This window comes from Pelodiscus sinensis, chromosome 4, assembly GCF_052426305.1.
Source record: "Pelodiscus sinensis isolate ZL-2025 chromosome 4, ASM5242630v1, whole genome shotgun sequence".
NCBI lineage: Eukaryota > Metazoa > Chordata > Testudines > Trionychidae > Pelodiscus > Pelodiscus sinensis.
In genome coordinates this window covers 74,024,314-74,045,686 of record NC_143055.1, presented here as the reverse complement: position 1 = coordinate 74,045,686, position 21,373 = coordinate 74,024,314, and the positions used below count along the sequence as shown (strand labels likewise).

Sequence of the window (21,373 nt, the reverse complement as noted above, 5' to 3'; positions counted from 1 at the left end):
ATGATAAATGTAAATGTACACATCTTGGAACAAAGAATGTATGTAGGTCATACTTACAGAATAGAGGGACTCAATCCCGGGAAACAATGAAACGTTGACTCTGAAAAAGATTTGGGGATTGTTATGACTAATAAGCAGGACATGAGTTCCCAGTGCAACGCTACAGACAAAAAAATCTATGTCAACCCTGGAATGCATAAACTGAGGAATCTTGAGTAGAAGTAGAGAGGTTATTTTACCTCTGTATTTGGCCCTTGCACCATTGTTTCTAGAATACTGTGTGCCATTTTAGTGGCCACAATTCAAGAATGATGTTGATAAATTGGAAAGAAGAGTCCATGAAATGGTTAAAAAAATGGAAAATATGGCTTATAGTGATAGACTTAAGGTAGTTAAATCTTCATAGTGAGTTTTCCTTTCCTAGGAAGACTCTCTGCATTCCCATGTTGAGTCACCAACTCTTTCTTTAATCCTATGTATTCCATGTTTCATCTTTGTGTTTATTCAATAAATATACACTATTATTCTAGCTACAGTGACCAGTTAATGATCCAAATGTGAGTACTTCACTGATCATTTCATATCTATTAAGCTTAACGGGAGAAGGTTAAGGGATGGCTTGATTGCAGTTTATAGATACCCACATGGGGAGCAAATATTTGATACTGAGCTCTTTAGTCTAGCAGAGAAAAGTATAATGTGATCTATAAGCTAGAAATTGAAGCTAAACATATTTAGACTGGAAATAAGGTGTAACAATCAAGAATAGATGTGTTTAAGAGACAAAGAAGCTCTAGAAATTATTTTTGTGATCTGTGTTAAATGGAGGATCAGACTAGATATTTATAATCATCCCTTTTTGCCATAGAAACTATGTATTAGTGAGTCCATAACTGTCACCTACTATATTCCTTGTACATTCAGGTCACTTATCTCATGGGGTATGTCTACACTACCCCCCTAGTTCGAACTAGGCGGCCTAATCCGAACTAGCTAGTCCGTGCCACGTGTAGCCGCGCGGCACAGGGTCCGACCTAGCTGGCATTTAAAAATGGCGCCAGCCGGCTTTATGCAAATGAAGCCCGGGAAATTCAAATCCCTGGCTTCATTTGCAACTCCGTATGACTACATTACCCCCCCCCCAGTTCTAACTAGGGGGGTAGTGTAGACATACCCTTAGCCTGCTCTGTACCCTTAAAACATTAGAAGAGGGTTTTTTAATGTTATCTCACTCTTCTGATACTGTCACTAAATCTCACTTGGCATATTGTCACTTTATAGCATCTGAAGCAGGCCTTACATTCTCAGATTATTTCCTGTATCCTTCTCCCCATACATACACTTTCCCCATTCAAGGATTCAGCTGCAGGGCAGGGGATCTCAGAGCTTTAACTCCATGAGCAGAGGTTGTTGGGGCTCAGGGATTTAGTCATGAGGGGAGAATGCCAGGTCTGGGGCTTTAGCCCCATAGAGGGTAGCACCAAAGTTTGAGACTTTAGCCCTATGGACAGGTAATGCAAGGACTCAGGGTGGCAGGCCCACAGGGTGTGCTGGGCCTTCAGGCTTCTGAGCTGCAAGGTATAGCAGGGCTCAGGATTTTAGTCCTGAAAGAGGTGCCAGTGCTTCCACAAGTTTGAAACTATTCAATGAAGCTCCATGATAGATAGCACAAGCTGAATTTAAGCCTTTTTTGTGAAATCTTCATAGTGAGTTTTCCTTTCCTAGGAAGACTCTCTGCATTCCCATGTCGAGTCACCAACTCTTTCTTTAATCCTATGTATTCCATGTTTCATCTTTGTGTTTATTCAATAAATATACACTATTATTCTAGCTACAGTGACCAGTTAATGATCCAAATGTGAGTACTTCACTGATCATTTCATATCTTTGAAGCAGCTAATTTTCCTCTTTTTTGCCATGTACTTGATTGAATCGTCATCTTTTCTTCTTCATCCATAATTCCTGACATTAAATTTTAAATTTCTTTTTAACTAAACTTTTAAATTCCTGCTAACTCAAAGAAGTCACATTTTCATTTCTTCACATTTTCAAATTGTCTCCATTTTTAAGCATTTTTCACTTCCTTAACTACCATTTCATTGCCATGTATTCCAGCATGGGATGGAAGCCTGTAAACTACTGCTTTTGCTAAACTTAAAGGCAGACCGGCAGCCAAGGTTATTCTGCTGTGACCCAGCTGGTTTCATTAACCATCCTGAGGGGTTGGATAGCTAGCAGCAGGCTCAGCAGAGGGAACTTAGACCCACAGTCCCTGACTACAATACTAAAATCAATGGGAATACTAGAATTTCACAACACACTATTATGAACCTTAGCACTCAATGGGGAAAGAGGATACAAATCACACAAGCACAAGGCAAATCTAGCATTCAGGGGACTATGAAGAGGTACAATATCCATCTAGTCATTCGCTCCTTCACTGTTGGCTCAGTTCTGCTTCCAGTGAGTTCAAAGGAAGCAAGACTAGATCTCAAGTTCCCACATGGTTCATCTTCCCAGTTTCAGCCAGTTAACACCTATGATGCCATCGGTATCATGCATATAATGCTGATGATAGTAAAATGATTACTTCTATGGTTTCTGCCATGTGTTATGCCAGTTCACTCTGACACATCTGGCTTAAGCTGCACAAATGTCATAACTGGAGATTACAAATCCCCCTTCCCACTGCTCTCCATGCTCATCCCTAATTGTTTTATATAAGGAAGGAATCTGGCTTGCACTTTTTGGAAAGGGAAAAGAACAGAAATGGAGGCACAAATAACCTGTAGATTTTTTTTTAAATACATTCATTTTGGAGGGAATCAGAGGAGAAGGAAGTAGGGAGAAAATGGGACGGTCAGTCGTGTTGTCCTGTGGAAAGCATCATTTTCAAACAGCAGAGGTACTGTATATAACTTTCTTATACATTAGAAGAAATCATAAAGTTGTAATTATTTAATTCATTCCAAATTTTCAAAATGTGACTGCTACACTAATATCAGACTTTGTAATAACAATAGGATTTGACTCAGAGTAATTGTATGCCTGAAATTTCTGACAATTACTAATGTAAGGCCTGACTGTCAGAGACATTAAGCAGACATTGACTTGAACTGGAGCTCTTAGAGCTCAGCACCCCTAAAAGTTAGGCAGCCCTAAGATCTTAATATACCCGCAGCGTGAAGGAGACATTTCAGAGACTGATGAAAAACTTGTACTAAAATGACCAGCAAAGAGCAATGTGTGAAGGGAAAGGGGGCAGTTTGGGGCATCCCCAACTCACGTCATTGCTTGTGGGACTGGATTTCACTTCTGAAACCCCACTCCACTCCAACCACACAGAGACTGATTACTCAGGATTTTTGCATGTACAATGGATTTTACTCTGAATGCATAAATTGAATTAGGCCTGATCCTGTTCTGACAAGTGAGAATGGCAAAAAAAAAAAAATCCCATTAACATTAACAAGAACTAGATCCAGCCTTTGTTATTTCTTAGCAAGGATGTTCTTATTTTGAAGACAGTTTTGTAACCCTCTCCTTTTTATTTTCGTATTCTCCACATTACAACATTTCAACTTTGGCCCTATTTAATAGTTACATGACCAGGATTGATCTGCCATTTTTATACCTAAAAATATATCATTTTTTAAAATAGCTGCTTGCATCCATTCCCTCTCTCTGCTCTGCATGCACATATGAAGGTAAAACCTAAGAGAGAGGCTCAAAATGATTTGTTGGCTTCTGACCTATTTCATATTCGTTTAGCTTCTCTCTTGATTCTAGAGCGTCTGCTGAAATAGACCAATGGCTGTGATCTGTGGGCTATCTGGAATACCAAATCGCAGAGTATATAAAGATCTATCAGGAAAATAGAAAGTCCTTACATTTTACAAATATCACTCTGGCAAATACAGGAAGAAGATAAACAGCCCTGATCACTGGGTCGGGAAGCAACATCCAGGTAATACAAAGTTGGAACACTTTCCATAAACAGCAGAGCTGGAGCTGGTAGTACGTGCACAATTGCATGCAAAACTTGGCTTATCTGTTTTTTCAATTAAAAGGTAGATGTCCAGTTAACCTTATTTGACTTTGTTTTTTGCATCTCCAAACTAAAAGAGAATTGTATGCTTACTACTGTCTGCTAAATCCGACCGAAATTAAATCACGTATTATCTTTAAAAATAGTAAGTATATCGCTTTTTATAAGCTATGCGGATCCATCTGCCCCTTTCCACTCCCAGGAACCTAAAAACTGACAGGCTAGTCAATGTGTCAAGAATTCTTCCCTCTCGGTCCCTGGGGGTTCGCCTAGAGACGGATTCAAGGGGTCTGATACTTTTCTCCACCCTGATCCTCTCATCACCCATTCTTACACCCCAACGCCCACTCTTGTCAGACAAAGGATCTAATCAGACCCACGCCCGAGGCAATGGTTCGTACAAAACGCCTCATCGCTCTTTACTCTTTCTCTAGGCTTCCAGCAGCGATAAACTGCCTGCTAGCAAAGCATCTCCGATGACTTTGGGATAGTACGGTTAATGGACATAAATTCTCCATTAAAAACATCGATAAGCCATTGGATCCTATGGCACTCGCCGATCAGAAACGTGAACTACAGGAACATTATTGGCTGGGGCGGGGAGAGAGAAGAAAGATGTCCTTAAATCCAGCCAATTAATGTAACTTTCCTATCCAGTAAGTTCACGTTGCCGATCGCTGGTTCGGGAGGATGCAGACACTGCACTGCATTTAGTACTGTCGGTCGGATGTAAAGGGCACCGCATGGTAGGTTGTGATCGGTTACACAGGGAGGAAGCGATGCGGAGTGACTCCACCGAGCGCAGTGGCGTGACTCCGGATTCCGACAAGATCTTGCTGGTCTCGGCGCTGGGCTGGGCTGCTTGTAGCGAGCAGCGTGAGCCAGGTGAGCCGCAAGCCCCCGGCCACCTTAAGAGGAAGTCACCGGGGAGGGGGCTGGAGAAGGAGCGAGGAGCGCGAGGGGGGCTGGAGTTAGGCGCGCGGTGGGGCTAGGGAGGCAGCCGGGCAGCAGCGCGGAGAGGAGCTGGGCTGGGGCCGCTGCAGTCTCCCCCGCAGAGCAGCGCCAGTCCCCAGCTCGCCCCTGCTCCATGCAGCAGGCAGCCCTGGGGCGGGACCGCCTCTCCCCAGCAGCGCGGACCACGGAGCAGGGTCCCTCGAGCTGCCTCCTCCCTCCGCTGCAGGGCGTCGGGCGACAGAGCAGCCGGGCCTCGCCCGACTCTCCGCGGGCGCTGAAGGCAGAGGCGCAGGCGGCAGGTACTGTACGAAGCCCCAGCCCCGCAGCTGGCGAGCGGGGCGCGGTGAGGGAGCGGGAGGAAAAGCGGCTGCAGCAGGGGCTGGGTGAGGGCCCCGAGCCCGCGGCACCACAAGGCAAGTTCCCAGTGCGAGCTAAGGGAGGCGGATCCGGCCCGTCAGCTGCGCTCGAGAAGTTCGCGCGCGCTCTGCTTCCCGGGGGAATCGCTTGCGAGGGGGGCGCTTCCCGCGCGCCTGCATCACCCGCGGGCGGCTCAGAGCACCTGTGGCGCACAGTCCGCCGCCGGGCACTGCCCGACCTGGGCCGCTCCAAAGCCATCCTAGCGGGTCTGGCTCCACGCTGAACGGAGCCAGGTGCAATTCAGGAGCCAGGCTGCTAGAGGGGAATCTCTGCTCCTTAGTTATAGTCGCGTTCGCTTTGCTGGAATACAGAGCAAATGCTTTTTAGAGCACATAGTATCGAATGAAGCACTTTTCGAGAGTGTAATTCAGTAGCCTTGAAACGGAAGTAAATATTACCGTAAACCTCCCACATTGTTGAATTATACTTAATGTAATGCCCCTTAAATATACATATTCTGGCAGTCATGTTTTAAATTTTGATGACTAATTTACCTCCTACTTGCTAACAGAATATGAGAAATGCCCCCCCCCCCCTGGAAGGAGCACGTGTTTGCCATCTCTAGCTCTGTGAATCTTTAAAATAAATCCTTTTATTTTTAACCAGTGATACCTTGGCAATACTCTACTGAGGATCACTTGGAATTTATGCTCAATGAAATGTATGCTTAATGAAATTAGGATGTTGTCTAAGTAACTAATAGTATACTGCAGATGGTTGGTTGGAGGACAAACACAATATACTCTATTAGTTGGCACAATCCAAAATGCCTCTCTCTAGACAAATAAAGTAGAGTGCATTACATAACTGAACTTGTAAGGTCTTCAGCCTGTGTTTGGTTGTTTATCACAAGTTTGTTACAGTTACTCTGTGTGCTCAGTAGCATACACTTTAATATGTTAAGCTTACTTTTCAGATCAGCAAGCTATTTATTACCTTGTATTATATCATATTGCTTTAAATTTGGAGGCATAATCCCATTTTAATGAATTGATTATTTGCCCACTGTGGAAATTTTTCCAGACAATTTTGTAATATTTATGATCTTTTTATCAACAATGTTACTTTAAGCACAAGAAGTAATATTTCATTATTAACATATGATAAAGCACTTTTGTGGACTTTTAAAGGGCTCTGTCACTTTTTTCAGAGCTCAAAGGTTCTTAAACTGAAGTTAACTGTTGAATTTACTAGTTCTAATAATTGGAATCTGTGTTTTTTGTGAATGCACTTCCTTAACATCTATCAGGGATGATCTAGATGGTACTGGGTCCTGCCATGAGGGCAGGGGACTGGACTCGATGACCTCTTGAGGTCCCTTCCAGTTCTAGTATTCTGTGATTCTATAATTCTATAACACTACCTTGTTGTGTATGGGCATTATGACATATTCTGTAATTATATGACTTTTTGATCAGATTACGTATTTCAGTGTTTTCTATTTTAGCCAAAGATTAAGTAATTATGGATTATTATAAGACCCATATACAATAGGGCAGCATTAAAGTTATTGTATTCAATTTTTATGTTTCCTAGCTTCTGGGTGCTTAACTGTACATGTTTAACATTGTGTTTGCAAAGTTGGTCCCATGATATTAGAGAGACAAGGTGGGCGAGTTAATATATTTTTTCTAGACTAACTGTGAGAGAGACAAGTTTGCAAGCTTACACCAAAATCTTTCATCCTCCAAAATTATGACTTATGGATTTTTTGCTCTTTTTATTACAAAAATCACATGCCTTAAAGTGGAATAATGAATATAATCCACTTCAGACATGTTAAACCAAAGTAAAGTTAGATGACCTTATATCTTAAACTCAATTGAGAGTGGATAGTAGTTTAGTTCCTTGTGCCATTTTAAGGCTTTAGATCAGTTTAAATGGCTACAGAAAAACAACCTCCTATCCCCCAAAATCTTCCTGAAAACATAACATAGGAGAACCAATTTTACTAAGGTGTTCAAGGAAAGATGAAAATTAAGATTCATCAGCTGAACATAGATGATGAACCTGGTTCAGGAAGACGTCATTAAGATGTTCATGATACATTTTCCTACCTCATAGTATATTTACATATTTAATGGTGACTATAGAGCAAAGATGATAGGAAACCATTGAGAAAATACGGAACTACAAGACACTGTTTTTACAGTCACTAATCAGGTAAGGCCCTCACTTTAAATATGACTAAGGGAAACATTTTTAAAAGCACCATAGTGACTTAAGAGCCAAAGTCCCATTTTTAAAAGTAACTGGCACCCAGGAATCTATGTCATATTGAAAATCTCATAATGCATGGGATTGAAAAGAATAGGAGCAGAGATGGTAAAGAAATTCCAGCAGTAGAAGTTGCTGCTAATACCAATCAGCAAGAGAGAAGCCTCAGTAAGCACAAAAGTCCAAATGATATCAATAGCATGTTACTGTGTGATTGTGGACTGAAAACCAGCATTATGGTAGGAAAGCATTTTCAGTTTCATTCAACTACTCAAGCTGAAGACATGTGTAAGTGTTGGGAGTCAGATGAGAAACCAGTAGAACCTGGCAACTGCCTTCTTACTGAGTCATTTCTAAAACCATCCCCAATCCCTCATTTTTGCATGGCTAGCATGCCCCAGTGCAGTACAACAAACAACATTTGTGGCCCAAGCTTAGTAAAATACCCACCAGTTCCAATATATGTAATGAATCACTATCTCTGGGAGAGGCATGGAGAACTGGTGCATCCATGTTGGCTCTGGGTACATATTTAGTACAAGCACTAAGGTATCAAAGCTGAAGCATAAAAACTTACTACAGATTGAACCTCTCTAGTCTGGCACACTCTGGTCCAGCAATATCCCTGGTCTGGCATGATATTAGTTACGTGGATGTCTAGTTATCATGGGTGCAGCCAAGTTTTCTGCAGTCCCATAAAGTTTGTTTACAGCCACCAGTCCTGGCTCTCAGTGTTCTATGCTGTTATTTAGCTCTAATTTACCCCTAGATGTCTTCTAACAGCTCAGTAAGCAGTGGAAGTTGTTGGTAATGCTGCTAAACAATATTGACCTTCCATGGTTCAGCTAATTTTCTGGTTCAGCCCCGAGTCCTAGGGATGCTAGACTAGAGAGGTTCAACCTGTACAGTGGCAAAAGTGTTTTTTCAGTCTCTGTCATAAAACTACCTCTCCCCCACCTCCAAGAGGTGAGGGAAGAATTCTTCTGTTGACTTAGCTGCATCTATAGTGGAGTGTAGGTTGACCTACCTGCATCACACAAGACATGACATTTTTCACAGACCTGAGAGATATTGCTAGTTTGAGCTAATTTTAAGGTATAAACCAGCCCAAATGTCTCTTTCTTTCCACTGTTATACCACTCTCCCACAGCTGGTACTGACAATTCTCTTTCTTCATTCTTAAGTAGGAGTACCACATCAGTTTTGTTCATGACCTCTCAAAAAGAAATAAAAAAGGGAACATCAACCCACAAGTGAGAGCAGCAAAATTAGTTTTTATAATTAATTCAAATATGCACACATTTGGGGGCAAAACTAAATATACTTCCTCTGACAACAGAAGTTAGCTAAAATGAAGGATATACTGGGTCTGGTTCCACAGTGTATCAATTTTGGAGACAGCTAAGTTCCCTCTCTTCTCCCCCTCCTGCACAACTGAGTGAGATTTCCTTGTAGTCCATCTTTTTCTATAAGAGAGCTGCATTGTATTTATCAAAGGGTCTAAATGGGAGATTCCAGACTTCTAAGGCAGTTTGATACTGGGATGAGTACAGTTTCAGTGCACACACAGATGTCTTCAACAGCCCATTATTGTAACCACAAAGCACAAAACATCAGTGGACATTCCTACTGCTCTGTGCAATAACTAACCTTCTAGGGATACTTGGCTGGACCTTGAACACTTACAAGATGTCTTGTAACAGGCTATGAGCACACACTACAATGACACTGTGCACATTACCGTGATTGTAAAAAAAGCAGGCTGTACACCTAATGTGCATGGAACAGGAAACAAGAGGAAGCAGTAAGGCCACCATAAGTGGCTTTTGAGGAAATCATTAGTCATAGTACAAGAACTCTGTAAACACAACTCCCTTGATCTTCATGACACCAAGCATCATCAAGTAGTATATACACACTAGACTTCAATCTCTTAGTTGCTAGAGCAGGCAAGGAAGGATCCAGAGGAGGTTTCTGATGATTCTGTTGTTGTTAATAATTTATAACAGAACAAACTGCATTGTTGCAATGATGCTGGAATTTCACTGATTCCATTATTATAAAAAGGAGATTTGCTAGGATTTATCTGACTACCTGCATTAACCTAGAAACCTCAATTTCACCTGTACTGACAAAAACACTAACTCAGTGAGCTCTGCAGGACTTGGCTCTACCTTTAGTAAATGTGTGTTAAATACTATTTTCCAGAGTAAGGAGATTAACTTGAGTATGACAGCTATGCAATTCAAAAATTGTCACAGTGAGAACTGAATTCTGTGGAACTATGAGTGGCCATTATAATGTGACACTTTCTGAAATATTCCTTTACTAGTGAAAATAGGGAATAATGCTGGAACAAATGCATTTGTAAGCACCCCTGGTACAATCTGTCATCATGTGACAGAAATAGGTACCCTAATTATATTATATGGATGGTGTAATTATTGCACAGAGCCAGCTTATGAACTCCTTATTCACAATGGTGAGCAGTTACTCAAATGACTAGTCCCATTGACTCTAGAGGGACTACTTAGGTAAATAGCTGGTCACTCATGAATAAAAGGGTCCACAATCTTTCCATTGTTAATTGCTTACATCCTCTGCACCACACTTCAAATAGTAAGTCCAAAATATGAGGATCCAAGGGCTGGGACATAGTCTGACTATAACACATGCTAAGATCTATGGAACTTACTTGGTGAGGGTTTATAATTATGCTGGATTTAGGACAAAGTATAATATTACTACACTTGTAAATGCAATGAAAGAATAAAAAAAATGGCTGTTTCTCTAAATTCTGATTAACACCAATATCATCATTTCTGAAGTTGCTAATTAACTTCTTTCTGATTCTAAGCAGGACTGTAATATGGATTTAGAACTCAAAGACTATAACACAACGCTTACTCAGGAGAACAGCTCTGCTACTATCAAGAGTTCTGATTTTTCTGCCTGGGAGGACTATAAGAGCAGTGTAGATGACTTACAGTACTTTCTGATTGGGCTGTATACATTTATAAGTCTTGCTGGATTCATAGGAAATCTACTTATATTGATGGCTCTAATGAAACACAAGCAGAACACAATAATAAACATTCTCATTGGAAACTTAGCCTTTTCTGACATTTTAGTTGTACTGTTTTGTTCGCCTTTTACATTAACATCTGTCCTGCTTGATCAGTGGATGTTTGGAGCAATCATGTGCCATGTTATGCCCTTTCTCCAATGCGTGTCAGTTCTGGTTTCAACTTTAATGTTAATATCCATTGCTATTGTCAGATACCGCATGATAAAAAATCCCCTTTCTAGCAATTTAACATCAAAACATGGCTATTTCTTAATAGCAACTATCTGGGCTTTTGGTTGTACAATTTGCTCCCCTCTGCCAGTTTTCCACAAAATTGTAGATCTCCATGAAACCCTTAATTTAGAGGCACTGAACAGCAGACATTTTTGCATCGAATCATGGCCATCTGATTCATATAGAATTGCCTTTACGATTTCTTTATTACTCATGCAGTATATATTGCCTTTGGTTTGTTTAACTATAAGTCATACCAGCGTCTGCAGGAGCGTAAATTCCAGATTGTCAAACAAGGAAAGCAAATTTGAAGAAAATGAGATGATAAACCTGACAATTCATCCACCCAAGAGTTGCAGGTCTCAGGTGCAACTCTCCAGCAGTTCTAGATGGAGCTGTACATGTGTCAGACAACACAGAAAAAGGTATAGTAAAAAGACTGCAAGTGTGATGCCAGCTATTGTACGGAATCATCAGAATAATTCTGGAAAACTCCCAGAAACCTCAAGTACAGAGAAAAGCCAGCTCTCTTCATCAAGTAAGTTCATTCCAGGGGTGCCAATCTGCTTTGAGATGAAACCAGAAGAAAATTCAGAGATGCAAGACATGATCACAGTATCCCGATCCATGACTCGAGTTAAGACAAGATCTCGGAGGGCTTTCTGCAGACTGACACTGCTGATTTTAGTTTTTGCTGTCAGTTGGATGCCTCTTCATCTTTTTCACGTTGTTACTGATTTTAATGCCAATCTGATTTCTAATAGGCATTTTAAATTAGTATACTGCATATGTCACTTACTGGGTATGATGTCCTGTTGCCTGAATCCCATCTTATATGGGTTCCTTAACAATGGCATAAAAGCTGATTTGATGTCTCTTATTCCATGCTATCAAATATCATGATTTTAAAGCCTCAACATTAAAATATAAAACAATGTTATGTCTATAAGCATACAGAAGTATACAAGACTTTATTCAGTTTTAGGTGTGAATCAATTGTGGCTAGCAATGATTAGTAGCTATAAGTGTGAATGGTTAATTCTAGGTCTGAATGGTTTATACATGCCTCTTGTGTACACAGAAATACACAGGTAGATTATAATTGTCTTTTGTTTACCTATTATATGGAAGAAATCATGTTTACTGTACAAAACTATAATATCATTTTAATAGTTCAATGAAATGTTTCAGCTGTATATTGTAAATATCTCAACTGTGAATTCACAATTCATGTAAGAAATTAGTCTAGCCATCTCTCATGAAGCTATAGTAAGCAATTATTGCTAAATATCATTTAAAATGAATCAGACTATTTTAACCAATTAAAATAAATTTTTATTGCTTGATGTGATTAGAACAAATTTATATTTTTCTTTGCTATCGATACGCCCAGTCCAGATAACACCTCTCTATTATATTTGCCAGATACTAACACTTTTTTGGCCACTTCTTTACAGATGGTCTTGTTCACTTGGATGACTGTGTGGATAACCACTGTATTATAAATTGTTTTCATACTTCTGGATTTAGTTAGCATAATTTATCCTTTTTCTGATAATTTTATGGTGTCCTGTCATTTCATATGATTTTCAACTTGACCTGAACATAGATAGAATGTCTGTCCTTACTTTCATGACTTCCCTCCAATAACAGTATGTTTTGAATCAGAATTAAGTCTGTCCACTAATCCCTGAGGCTACATCTGCACAGCATCATTATTTTGAAATAACAGACATTATTTCAAAATAACAAAATGCGCATCTACACAGCAAGCAGATATTTCAAAATAATGTCAAGCTGGAAGACTTTTTACTCCAATTCCTATAACCCTCATTTCACGAGGAATAAAGGAAGTTGAAGGAAGAGTGTTCTTCTTTTGACTTCCTGCTGTGTAGCCAGCGTCAAAAACTGAATTAAGCTATTCTGACTTCAGCTATGCAAATGATGACTTTTTAATTTGACTTTTGCCCTGTTGCATAGATGTGCCCTGAGAGAGCAAATCACAAGAGAAAAAAGAAGAACTAGAAAGAAACATTTTTTCCCTCATGAAAGTAAATGATTCCTTTTTCTCTACAGAGTGTCTGTTCTTTTGGAGAATTCTGTGATCTTTCAGATAACAAATACTGCCTGAGGCATCCAAGCAGCAGACACTAGGGCCAATTAGTGGAGTCAGTGCCTGCTTAATTTTAAGAGCCCACTTTGACTTTTTGCTATCCCCGGTATCTCTGTGAACAAGTTAGTGCCTGCATCTGTTTTAAGTTCAAATGATCAGGTTCTGCCTCCCTGACACTGAAAAATACACTGTTCCACAATTAACACCATTGGAATGAATTAAACTACACGTGGAGTAAGGTATGACTCCAAGTGATCAAGAGTGGCAGAATCTGGCACATTGTCTGACCTTTACTAAGGAGTAGGCTATTCTGCCCAGTCCACTATCTGTTCTATTTCTTTTTCCTCCCCATTTCCTTCTCCCTTTACCAACATCCCTCTCTCTTCATGTTTAATAAATTAGAAAACCCTGCAAAACAAAAAACAAAAAACAAAACAAATCACAGTCACAGATGGGACAAATATCAGACACAAAAATAAACCATTTGACTTTCCTCACTCCAGACTCTTTGGGTATGTCTAGACTGCATCCCTCTGTTGGCAGAGGGATGCAGATTAGGTAGGTCGACATTGCAAATGAGGCAGGGATTTAAATATCCCGCACCTAATTTGCATAAAAATGGCCACCACGTTTTGCCAACTCAACACTTTGTCAGCAAAAAGCGGCAGTCTAGAGGGGGAATCTGTGGAGAAAAAAAGCCTTTTTTGACAGATCCCTTATGCCTCCAGACTTCTGACTCTGCCACGCTCTTCCTGGAGACAGTATCACACTCTGCTGGGGCTGTGCCACTTTCCTCTGTGGTTTCTGCAGCCAATTGGCCATTTCCTCAGTGGCAAGGCAGGGGAAGGGGGATGGAACCCAGGCCCACCCACTCTCCATGTCCCAGCACTAGGACTCTGTAGAATAGATGGTGTGTCCTCTCCAACATCTTGGTACTTTTCCATAGGCCATTTCCCTGTGGCACCCAGCACTCTCTGGCTATGTCTACACTGACAGCTTCTTGCGCAAGTGTTCTTGTGCAAGAAGTCTGTGGTCGCTTTCTTGCGCAACTGCCATGTGTGAGCTGTGTTTTTACACAAGAGCTCCCATGGCAGGGTGGACGCTCTCTTGCGCAAGAAAGCTCTGATGGCCATTTTAGCCATAGGGCTTTCTTGGCAAGAAATCCCTGCCGAGCATCCACACTGCCTTCTTGCACAAGAGGGCTTACACCTGTTAAAAAAAGAGCGTAGATCTTGTGCAAGGATCCGTCTCTTACCATGCCGTACTGTAAATTTACTAGCGCAAGAGCGGGTGGGTAGTGTGGACACTCTGCAGATTCTTGCGCAAGAACAGCCGTACTTGCACAAGAAGCCACGAGTGTAGATACAGCCTCTTTGTCCTGCCTCAGGACTCCAGCCTGAAGATCTCTGCAGCCCACCTAAGAACTCCCCAGGTCTCTGTCTGCAGCACTGTTCTGTCTGGGGTGCTTGCTGCCCTCAAGGCAGCCAGTCCCCCTCCCTCCTCTAGCTTTAGGGAGTAACTGAAACTGCTTTGCCCTGCAGCCTTCTTATATGGGCCAACCCGGCCCTTATTGGCTATTCCTTGCAACTGATTATCTGATTGTCTGCCTCTTGCACAGCCTCTCAATAGGTCTAGTAACTCCTTAGAGCCCAGTGTATGGAAGATGCCCCATCACAGGCTCAAAGAAAATATATGGCAAATATCTGTCCTTCCTTATTGAGATAGGTGCCAAATCTTTTGGTGTTTGGAAAAAGTTCAAAATCCAATTGCCCTTAAGTCTTCCTTACTGCAACTGTTGCTTTTTCTTCTCAATTTAAACTGCATTTTCCTCAACAAAATCTGATTTCATTGCTTCTGGCTGCCTTAACTCAGCACAGGCAAACTGGCTTTGCACAGATGCTGAGGCAAAAGGTGGGGGTACAAAGTGAGCTTTAAGCCATTAATTCCTCTCTCTTTCTCATTTTCTCTTCCAGTTCACATTTCAGTCTGGTGGCATTAAAAGGGCATTCTTTGATCAGCAGGGAGAAGAAAAGCAAGATACCAAAACTAAACACAGACAGCCTTATATGTAATGGTTGGTGTGGAATTAGATGTATACTGTGGCACTATTTCATCATTGATGTGTTTTGTCCAGTTTGCAGGATACAGAGTAGTTGGATAAATAATCTTGGTAGCAGATTTCACCATAACACTGCTTTATTTCTTAGAATTCAGAATGATAACTTACAAGAACCCCAAATCAGAGAGAGAAAAATCAGGCTACTCCCTAAGGGTATGTCTCTACTATAGCCGGGAGATGGGATTGCAACAGGTGTAGAGATACTCAACCTAGATACTCTTGCTGTGGCTAAAGCAATGCTAGCTTGAGTCACACTACCAGTGAAGCTGCAACCAAATGGATGGCTGCACAAGCTAGTTGCTCTCATCCCGAACCTGGCTGCACACTCAAGTAGCTGTTACTCATGCTGCCATGATTTCAGTGCAGTTAGTTGAGCTAGCTTTGATTGATGCTTGGGTATGCCTATACATTCTGCAATCAGAGTTGCCCATTGCAGTGTAGACAGATTTTAAGGCAGAGACACAGAACTTACTCCACCTTGCTCTAAGCCAGGGCCGGATTAAAGGGGGGGGGGGGGGAGGGGCTAGCCTTCCTTTGTAGCATGGGGTACAGATCACAGCCGGAGGATTCTCTGCATCTTGGGGTCTTCAAACTATTTGAAGGCTTCAATATCTGAGATATAGGTGAGAGGATTATTCTAGAAGGGGGTAGGTGAGATTCTGTGGCCTGCACTGTGCGGGGGGTTAGACTAGATGATCATAATGGTCCCTTCTGACCTTAAAGTCTATGAGTCAGGCAGCTGCCCTGGGTGGCAACCTATGGGGGGCACTGATTGAAGTGGTAAGGGGTGCCATGCGCCCAGGCGCGCAACGCCCCTTACCACTTCGATCGGGCGCCCCCTATAGATGGCTGCTGCCCAGGGCAAAAGAATGGCTCAGGCCGGCCCTGCTCTAAGCTGACTCTTTCTAGTACTGACAGAACAGAATCTGCTTGCATGCATTGCTACAGAACTCCCTAGCTTGCAAGCAGGACTTGGAACCCCTTTCCCACATACACTGTTAAAGTGCTAATTTGCAATTTCGATACAGTCCTGAATTTACTACATATTTAATGCTCAAAATTAGGGCTGTTAATTGCGGTTAACTTGCTTGATCAACGTGAACAAAATTAACTAGATTTTAAAGATTAGTTGCAATTAATTGCAGTTTAAAATTGCACTGTTAAATAATATGGAACCAATTTAAACGTATTTCCACATTTTTATATATATTAATTTCAATTACAACACAGAATACAGTGTTCACTTATTTTTTATTACAAAAATAATACTGTAAAAAGATAACCAAAGGTTTTCAATTCACCTTATACAAGTACAGGAGAGTAATCTCTATCATGAAAGTGTAATTTACAAATGTAGAGGTTTTTTTACATAATTTCACTCAAAATCAAAACAATGTAACACTTCAATGCCTGTAAGTCCATTCAGTCTTACATTTTGTTCAGCCAATTGCTACATTAAACAAGTTTGTTTATATTTATGGGAGATGCTGCTTCCCACTTCTTATTTACAATCACCTGAAAGTTAAAACAGGCATTCACATGGCACTTTTGTAGCCAGTGTTGTAAAGTATGTCCATGACCAATATGCCAAGCATTCATATGCCCCTCCCAACCATCATTCCAAATGACACATGTTCATGCTGATGATACTCATTAAAATAATAATGCTTTATTTAAATTTGTGTCTATACTCTTGTTTCTCTTTTTACAGTGCAAATATTTGTAATAAAAATAATATAAAATGAGCATTATATACTTTGTATTCTGTGCTGTAATTGAAATCAATCTATTTGAAAATGTTGGAAAAAATAAAAAAATATTTAAATAAATATTATTGTTTATCAGTGTGAATAAAACTAATTAATCACTACTATTTTCTCTCATGATTTTTAATTTTATTAATCATTTCACAGCCCTATTCAAATGTAACAACTGACCTCTCTAATAATAAAATAATAATCATAATAATACTTCACATTTCTTTACAATTTTTTCACCATAGGATCTCTAAGCACTTTATGTTTATGAATTAAGTTCCTCAGGGGGATTCATAGGCTAAGTATTATCCTCATTTTATAGACGTCATCAAGAAAAACCTAAGAAAGGAGGTTAGTTTTGAACCTATATATTTTGTGGGGAAAAGTCAGTCTTTTGTGAAGGAAAACCAGCAACTCATCTGCATAAAGGCCTAAGGCCCATCTATAAAATTTATAGCTCAAAGGAATACCTGTATAGCAACAACTTCTCCAGTCCTTTGCACTCTCAAATTTCCTGTGTACTTGTTTGCAGGAAGACACTGCCTTTTGGGTATGAATCCCTCCTCTATGCCTCTCCCAATCTGACTCTCTCAGCGTCCCCTAAACAAGGAAACCATATGGATTCCTCTGCCAGGGGAGCTCCACAGCTGTGCAGGAGGGACTGGTTTGTCTCCAGAAGACTAAGGCAAAATTTCAAATTTGGATGCTGAAACTAAAGCATTTAAATCCAAATTTAGTCACCTAAATAAGCGGCCTGCTTTTCAGATGTGTTGAGTAACCTTTAGTTGAGTGGGAGCTGGCAGTGTTCAACTCCTTTGAGAAGCACTTGAGGCATCCACCCACCTTTGAAAAGCTGACATAAGTGACTCACTCAAGGTCATGTGGAGCATCTGTGGCAGAGCTAGGAATAGAACTCAAGTGTCTGTTGTTCCCAGAAACAGAACTCAATACCATTCTACCATCCTTCTCTCCTCCCCCCTCCCTGCCCTCTAGCATATATTCCATTTTTCATGATGGGTTACAATTTATATAATTTTAAATGAACAAAAATCCCTTGGTCCTGGCAAATCTTTGTCAAAAGGTCTTAAGCTTTTCACTAAACCTATCTCTTACTTAACAGAGAGAGCTTTGTCCTGTCTCTGGTTTTCATTTTCCTATTTGTAAATGGCCCTCCTGTTAACTTTAACATGTTTCAGGAAACTATTTCCCATATACAGCATCTCCTTCTACCACGTTTGTAGTTTTTACAGTGGTCTCACTCAAACTTTTCAAACTAAGAGGCAAAATCTTTCTTTTATTGTGTTTGTTGGTGGGAGGTATTTCAGGCAAAAGAAGTCTTTTATAATACTTCAAACAATTGTCAGCTTACTTTTAACACAATATTATATTTCTGACATTATCTCTCCAGAAGTCTATTGCATAGCTGTTAGTAGTGTCTTTCCTTCAATATTCAAGTTTCCCCAAAGTCAGGCTCCACAAAAGCAGATAATTTTCCATTTCTGATGGTGATATCCTTTATTAGTTTATTTGTGGCAGCTGAGTATTACCTTCTGTAAACTTTTTTTTTTCCATAAAGCATTTTTACTATGCCATCTGTGAATATTCTACAAGTATCTCTGTTGGTGATGCCTGAACAATATGTTTAAAAATATATTAACCAACTTTCATGGGAGAAAAACTTTGAAAAACACAGATAAATCCTCAGTCAGTGCCAACTTATGTAGCTCCTCTGAAGTTATGGCAACAAAACCAACTGAGGATCTGGTTTACATTTTAATCAAAGTGTAATACTCACCTGAGCTGACAGACTCAGACTTCTGGGCAAGGGAGGAGAGGGCCTGACTCCATGGTCTTGCAACGGGGTGGGAGGGCCCTCAGGCGGAAGGGACAGGCCTAGGCAGCTGACCCTCAGCACCACCCAAAGCACACTGGCCAGGGCTCTTGAGTACACTGGCCAGAGCCCCAGACCCCTTTGAATCACTGGGCCCCGGAGCAGTTACCCCCTTTGCCTCTCCCCCTGTTGGTGGGCCTGGTAATACTTATCTTATTAACTTTATCTCTGACTCTGGAGCCTTCTAGTGAGAGGAATTTCAGAACATGAAATCAGATACATGGTTGAAAATTGGAATAGTTCCTTCCCTTTTCCAGGCTATTTCCTTTCAGACTTTCCAGTAGTTTGTTGTTTTGTTGGGTTTGTTTGGATGAAAAACTATTTTCACAATTAAAACCTTTCAGCTCCCTACTTTGGGGAACATTAATGGAAGCATAAAATACATAGCTAAAGTTCTCTGTTCAGCCCAAGAAGCTGCCACAGCAACTATATAAGATACACAGAAGCACTGGGAGCCTTCCAGATTCTAAATGTTAAATAGCTTCCTTCCTATTCTGAAGTGAGGATGGAGTCAATGAATTTGTTTCCCACCCTCTACCCCATTTAGACTGCTATATATTGTAATCTAGCACTAGAGAATGCTGAAATCAGGAGATTCACAGAACAGTTAGCCCTGCATCCTCCAGCTTAAGGAAATTGTTCTTTTTCCCTATCTATATGAGAGAGAGTTTGTTGTGCATCAGCATGTGTGGAGAATTTCCTGACAAAGTTAACTCAAATAAATGAGTTTAGCATTTAGCTTTGAAAGTGATGAGATCTGTGGTCAGGCTTACTTTATTTGGAAGTGAGCTCTGTCATCTAGGTCCACATTTTCTGAGTGTTCTGTGTGAGGATGTGATAGGGCAGTCTTCCTCTTTGGGGAATAGTACTTAGCAGTCAGACCACTCTGGTCATGCGGCATGGTCCTTTATAATTTTGGGAAGCTTTGATGTATTGTAGCCAGACATGGACACCCCCCCCCCCCCCTTGTAACATCCATCTTTGCTTGCCTGGAAGCATACAGGGCACACAGAGCAGTAAAATCAGCATAATCTTTGAAAGCCTTGACAGGAGGCCCAGATATGCCAGCTCACCCAGTGACCCTGGACAACTGTGAGCAGAGATAAGAGGGTGGTCAAACTAATCGCTGACCAAGAGGCTGCTGAGGAGTGCCCTTGACTGAAACCCATATTGATACAATCACACTCGTGTCCAGGGGGGAGGAATCTCCCACCCAGCAAAGACTGTCCAGTACTCCTAATTTAGTTCTCTCTCTTACAAGTGTAAATTATTTGAAACTCCCTTGTAAGAGCTGGCGCCACAAAAACAGACCAGTACAATTTGGCATCTTAGATAAGAAAGAGGATATGGGCCCCTAGGGGTACAAAGATGGGTCCAGCAGCACACTCACTCTGAGCGTCGATCTGCCATCTACCTGCTGGCCAGGTTAGGTGTTTGACCTCCCGAGGTTCCATGCGGATGCCCACCTCGTATTCATCTTTCCGAGGAATTGAGGGACCGACCCCAGCCTGACCTGCTGGAGTCGAGAGGCATAGAAGGGGTTAAAAATTTTACCTGTATGTGTCCTTTGTTTAAGTATATACATAGTATTAGAGCTCTTTAAAGATTAAGCTGATACTTGGTACCATTATTTTCTAACCTCCTTTTTCCTTTGTAATCATTTTAAGATCTATATTTGCTAGCAGTTAAGTAGAGCAATATCCATTGTAACCACATGCTTTATAAGCCTTTTTAATAAACCTGTAACTGGTTAAGTTTTAACCTGACTCCTTCAGTTGCTGTAACAGAACCAAGCACAATTTAAAAGAACTCCAGCCGGTCATAAGGGACAGTATAGGGAGAGCTTGGGCATTTGGATCGTGTCACTTCCAGAGGACAGATCCGTGGGGCATCTCTCAGCCTTCCCTAGGCTGCCCGCTGCAAAGGGATCATGTATCCTAGCAGTCAAAATCTGAGGTGTAATAAGCTCTTCCTGTTGGCTGCCCGCCGCAACTGGACCCCGGTCCTAGTGGTCAAAGACACAGATGTTAAACTTTTTGGGGTGCTCGTCAGCCTCCCTAGGCTGCCCGCTGCGATGGGACCTTGTGTCCCAGCAGTTGAGGACTCGGGTGTAACACACACACACACACACACACACACACTGCCCTGACCATCGGCTGACATGTATGCAGAAGACTTTGGAAATAAGAGATTTTACAGTTTAAGGGCCTCCGGACCAGGAACTTTAGGTGAGGCTAGATTCCCTTTTCAGCCAACCAACTGGGAATGATCTGGGAGAAGAGAGCTGTATATATTCTGCATCATCCCTCAGAGGAGGAGAAGGGTGCCTACTGAGCCTGGGAGTAACTGGAGAAAACTAGTTAAAGGAGAAGCTAATTGAGGTAACCAGCACTGCCCCACAAAGGAGGGAGCAGCTTGACTAAAATCTCCTTAAACCCAATAGGGGGGAGCGGACATGTCTGAACCTCATGGGAGAATCTACAGGCTGGGAAAGGCCATGACTAAGACAGTCTCAGCCTCAAGGGGGAGACTTGTTCAGACCCCTGAATCTAAAGG

The 21,373-nt window shown here is 41.3% G+C and overlaps 1 protein-coding gene across 1 annotated transcript; it reads left to right on the top strand.

Annotated features, from left to right (window-relative positions):
• The first annotated feature begins 5,007 nt into the window (after window positions 1–5,007).
• Window positions 5,008–20,112, top strand: NPY5R (neuropeptide Y receptor Y5). Its single transcript, XM_075930147.2, has 2 exons — window positions 5,008–5,301; window positions 10,497–20,112. The coding sequence occupies exon 2, from the start codon at window positions 10,506–10,508 to the stop codon at window positions 11,838–11,840; it is 1,335 nt and encodes a 444-aa protein (XP_075786262.1). The 5' UTR covers window positions 5,008–5,301; window positions 10,497–10,505; the 3' UTR covers window positions 11,841–20,112.
• The last annotated feature ends 1,261 nt before the right edge of the window (window positions 20,113–21,373 follow it).

Excerpts from the sequence above, each read along its gene's own strand:
- NPY5R (XM_075930147.2), top strand. The coding sequence starts at position 10,506 with ATGGATTTAGAACTCAAAGACTATAACACAACGCTTACTCAGGAGAAC.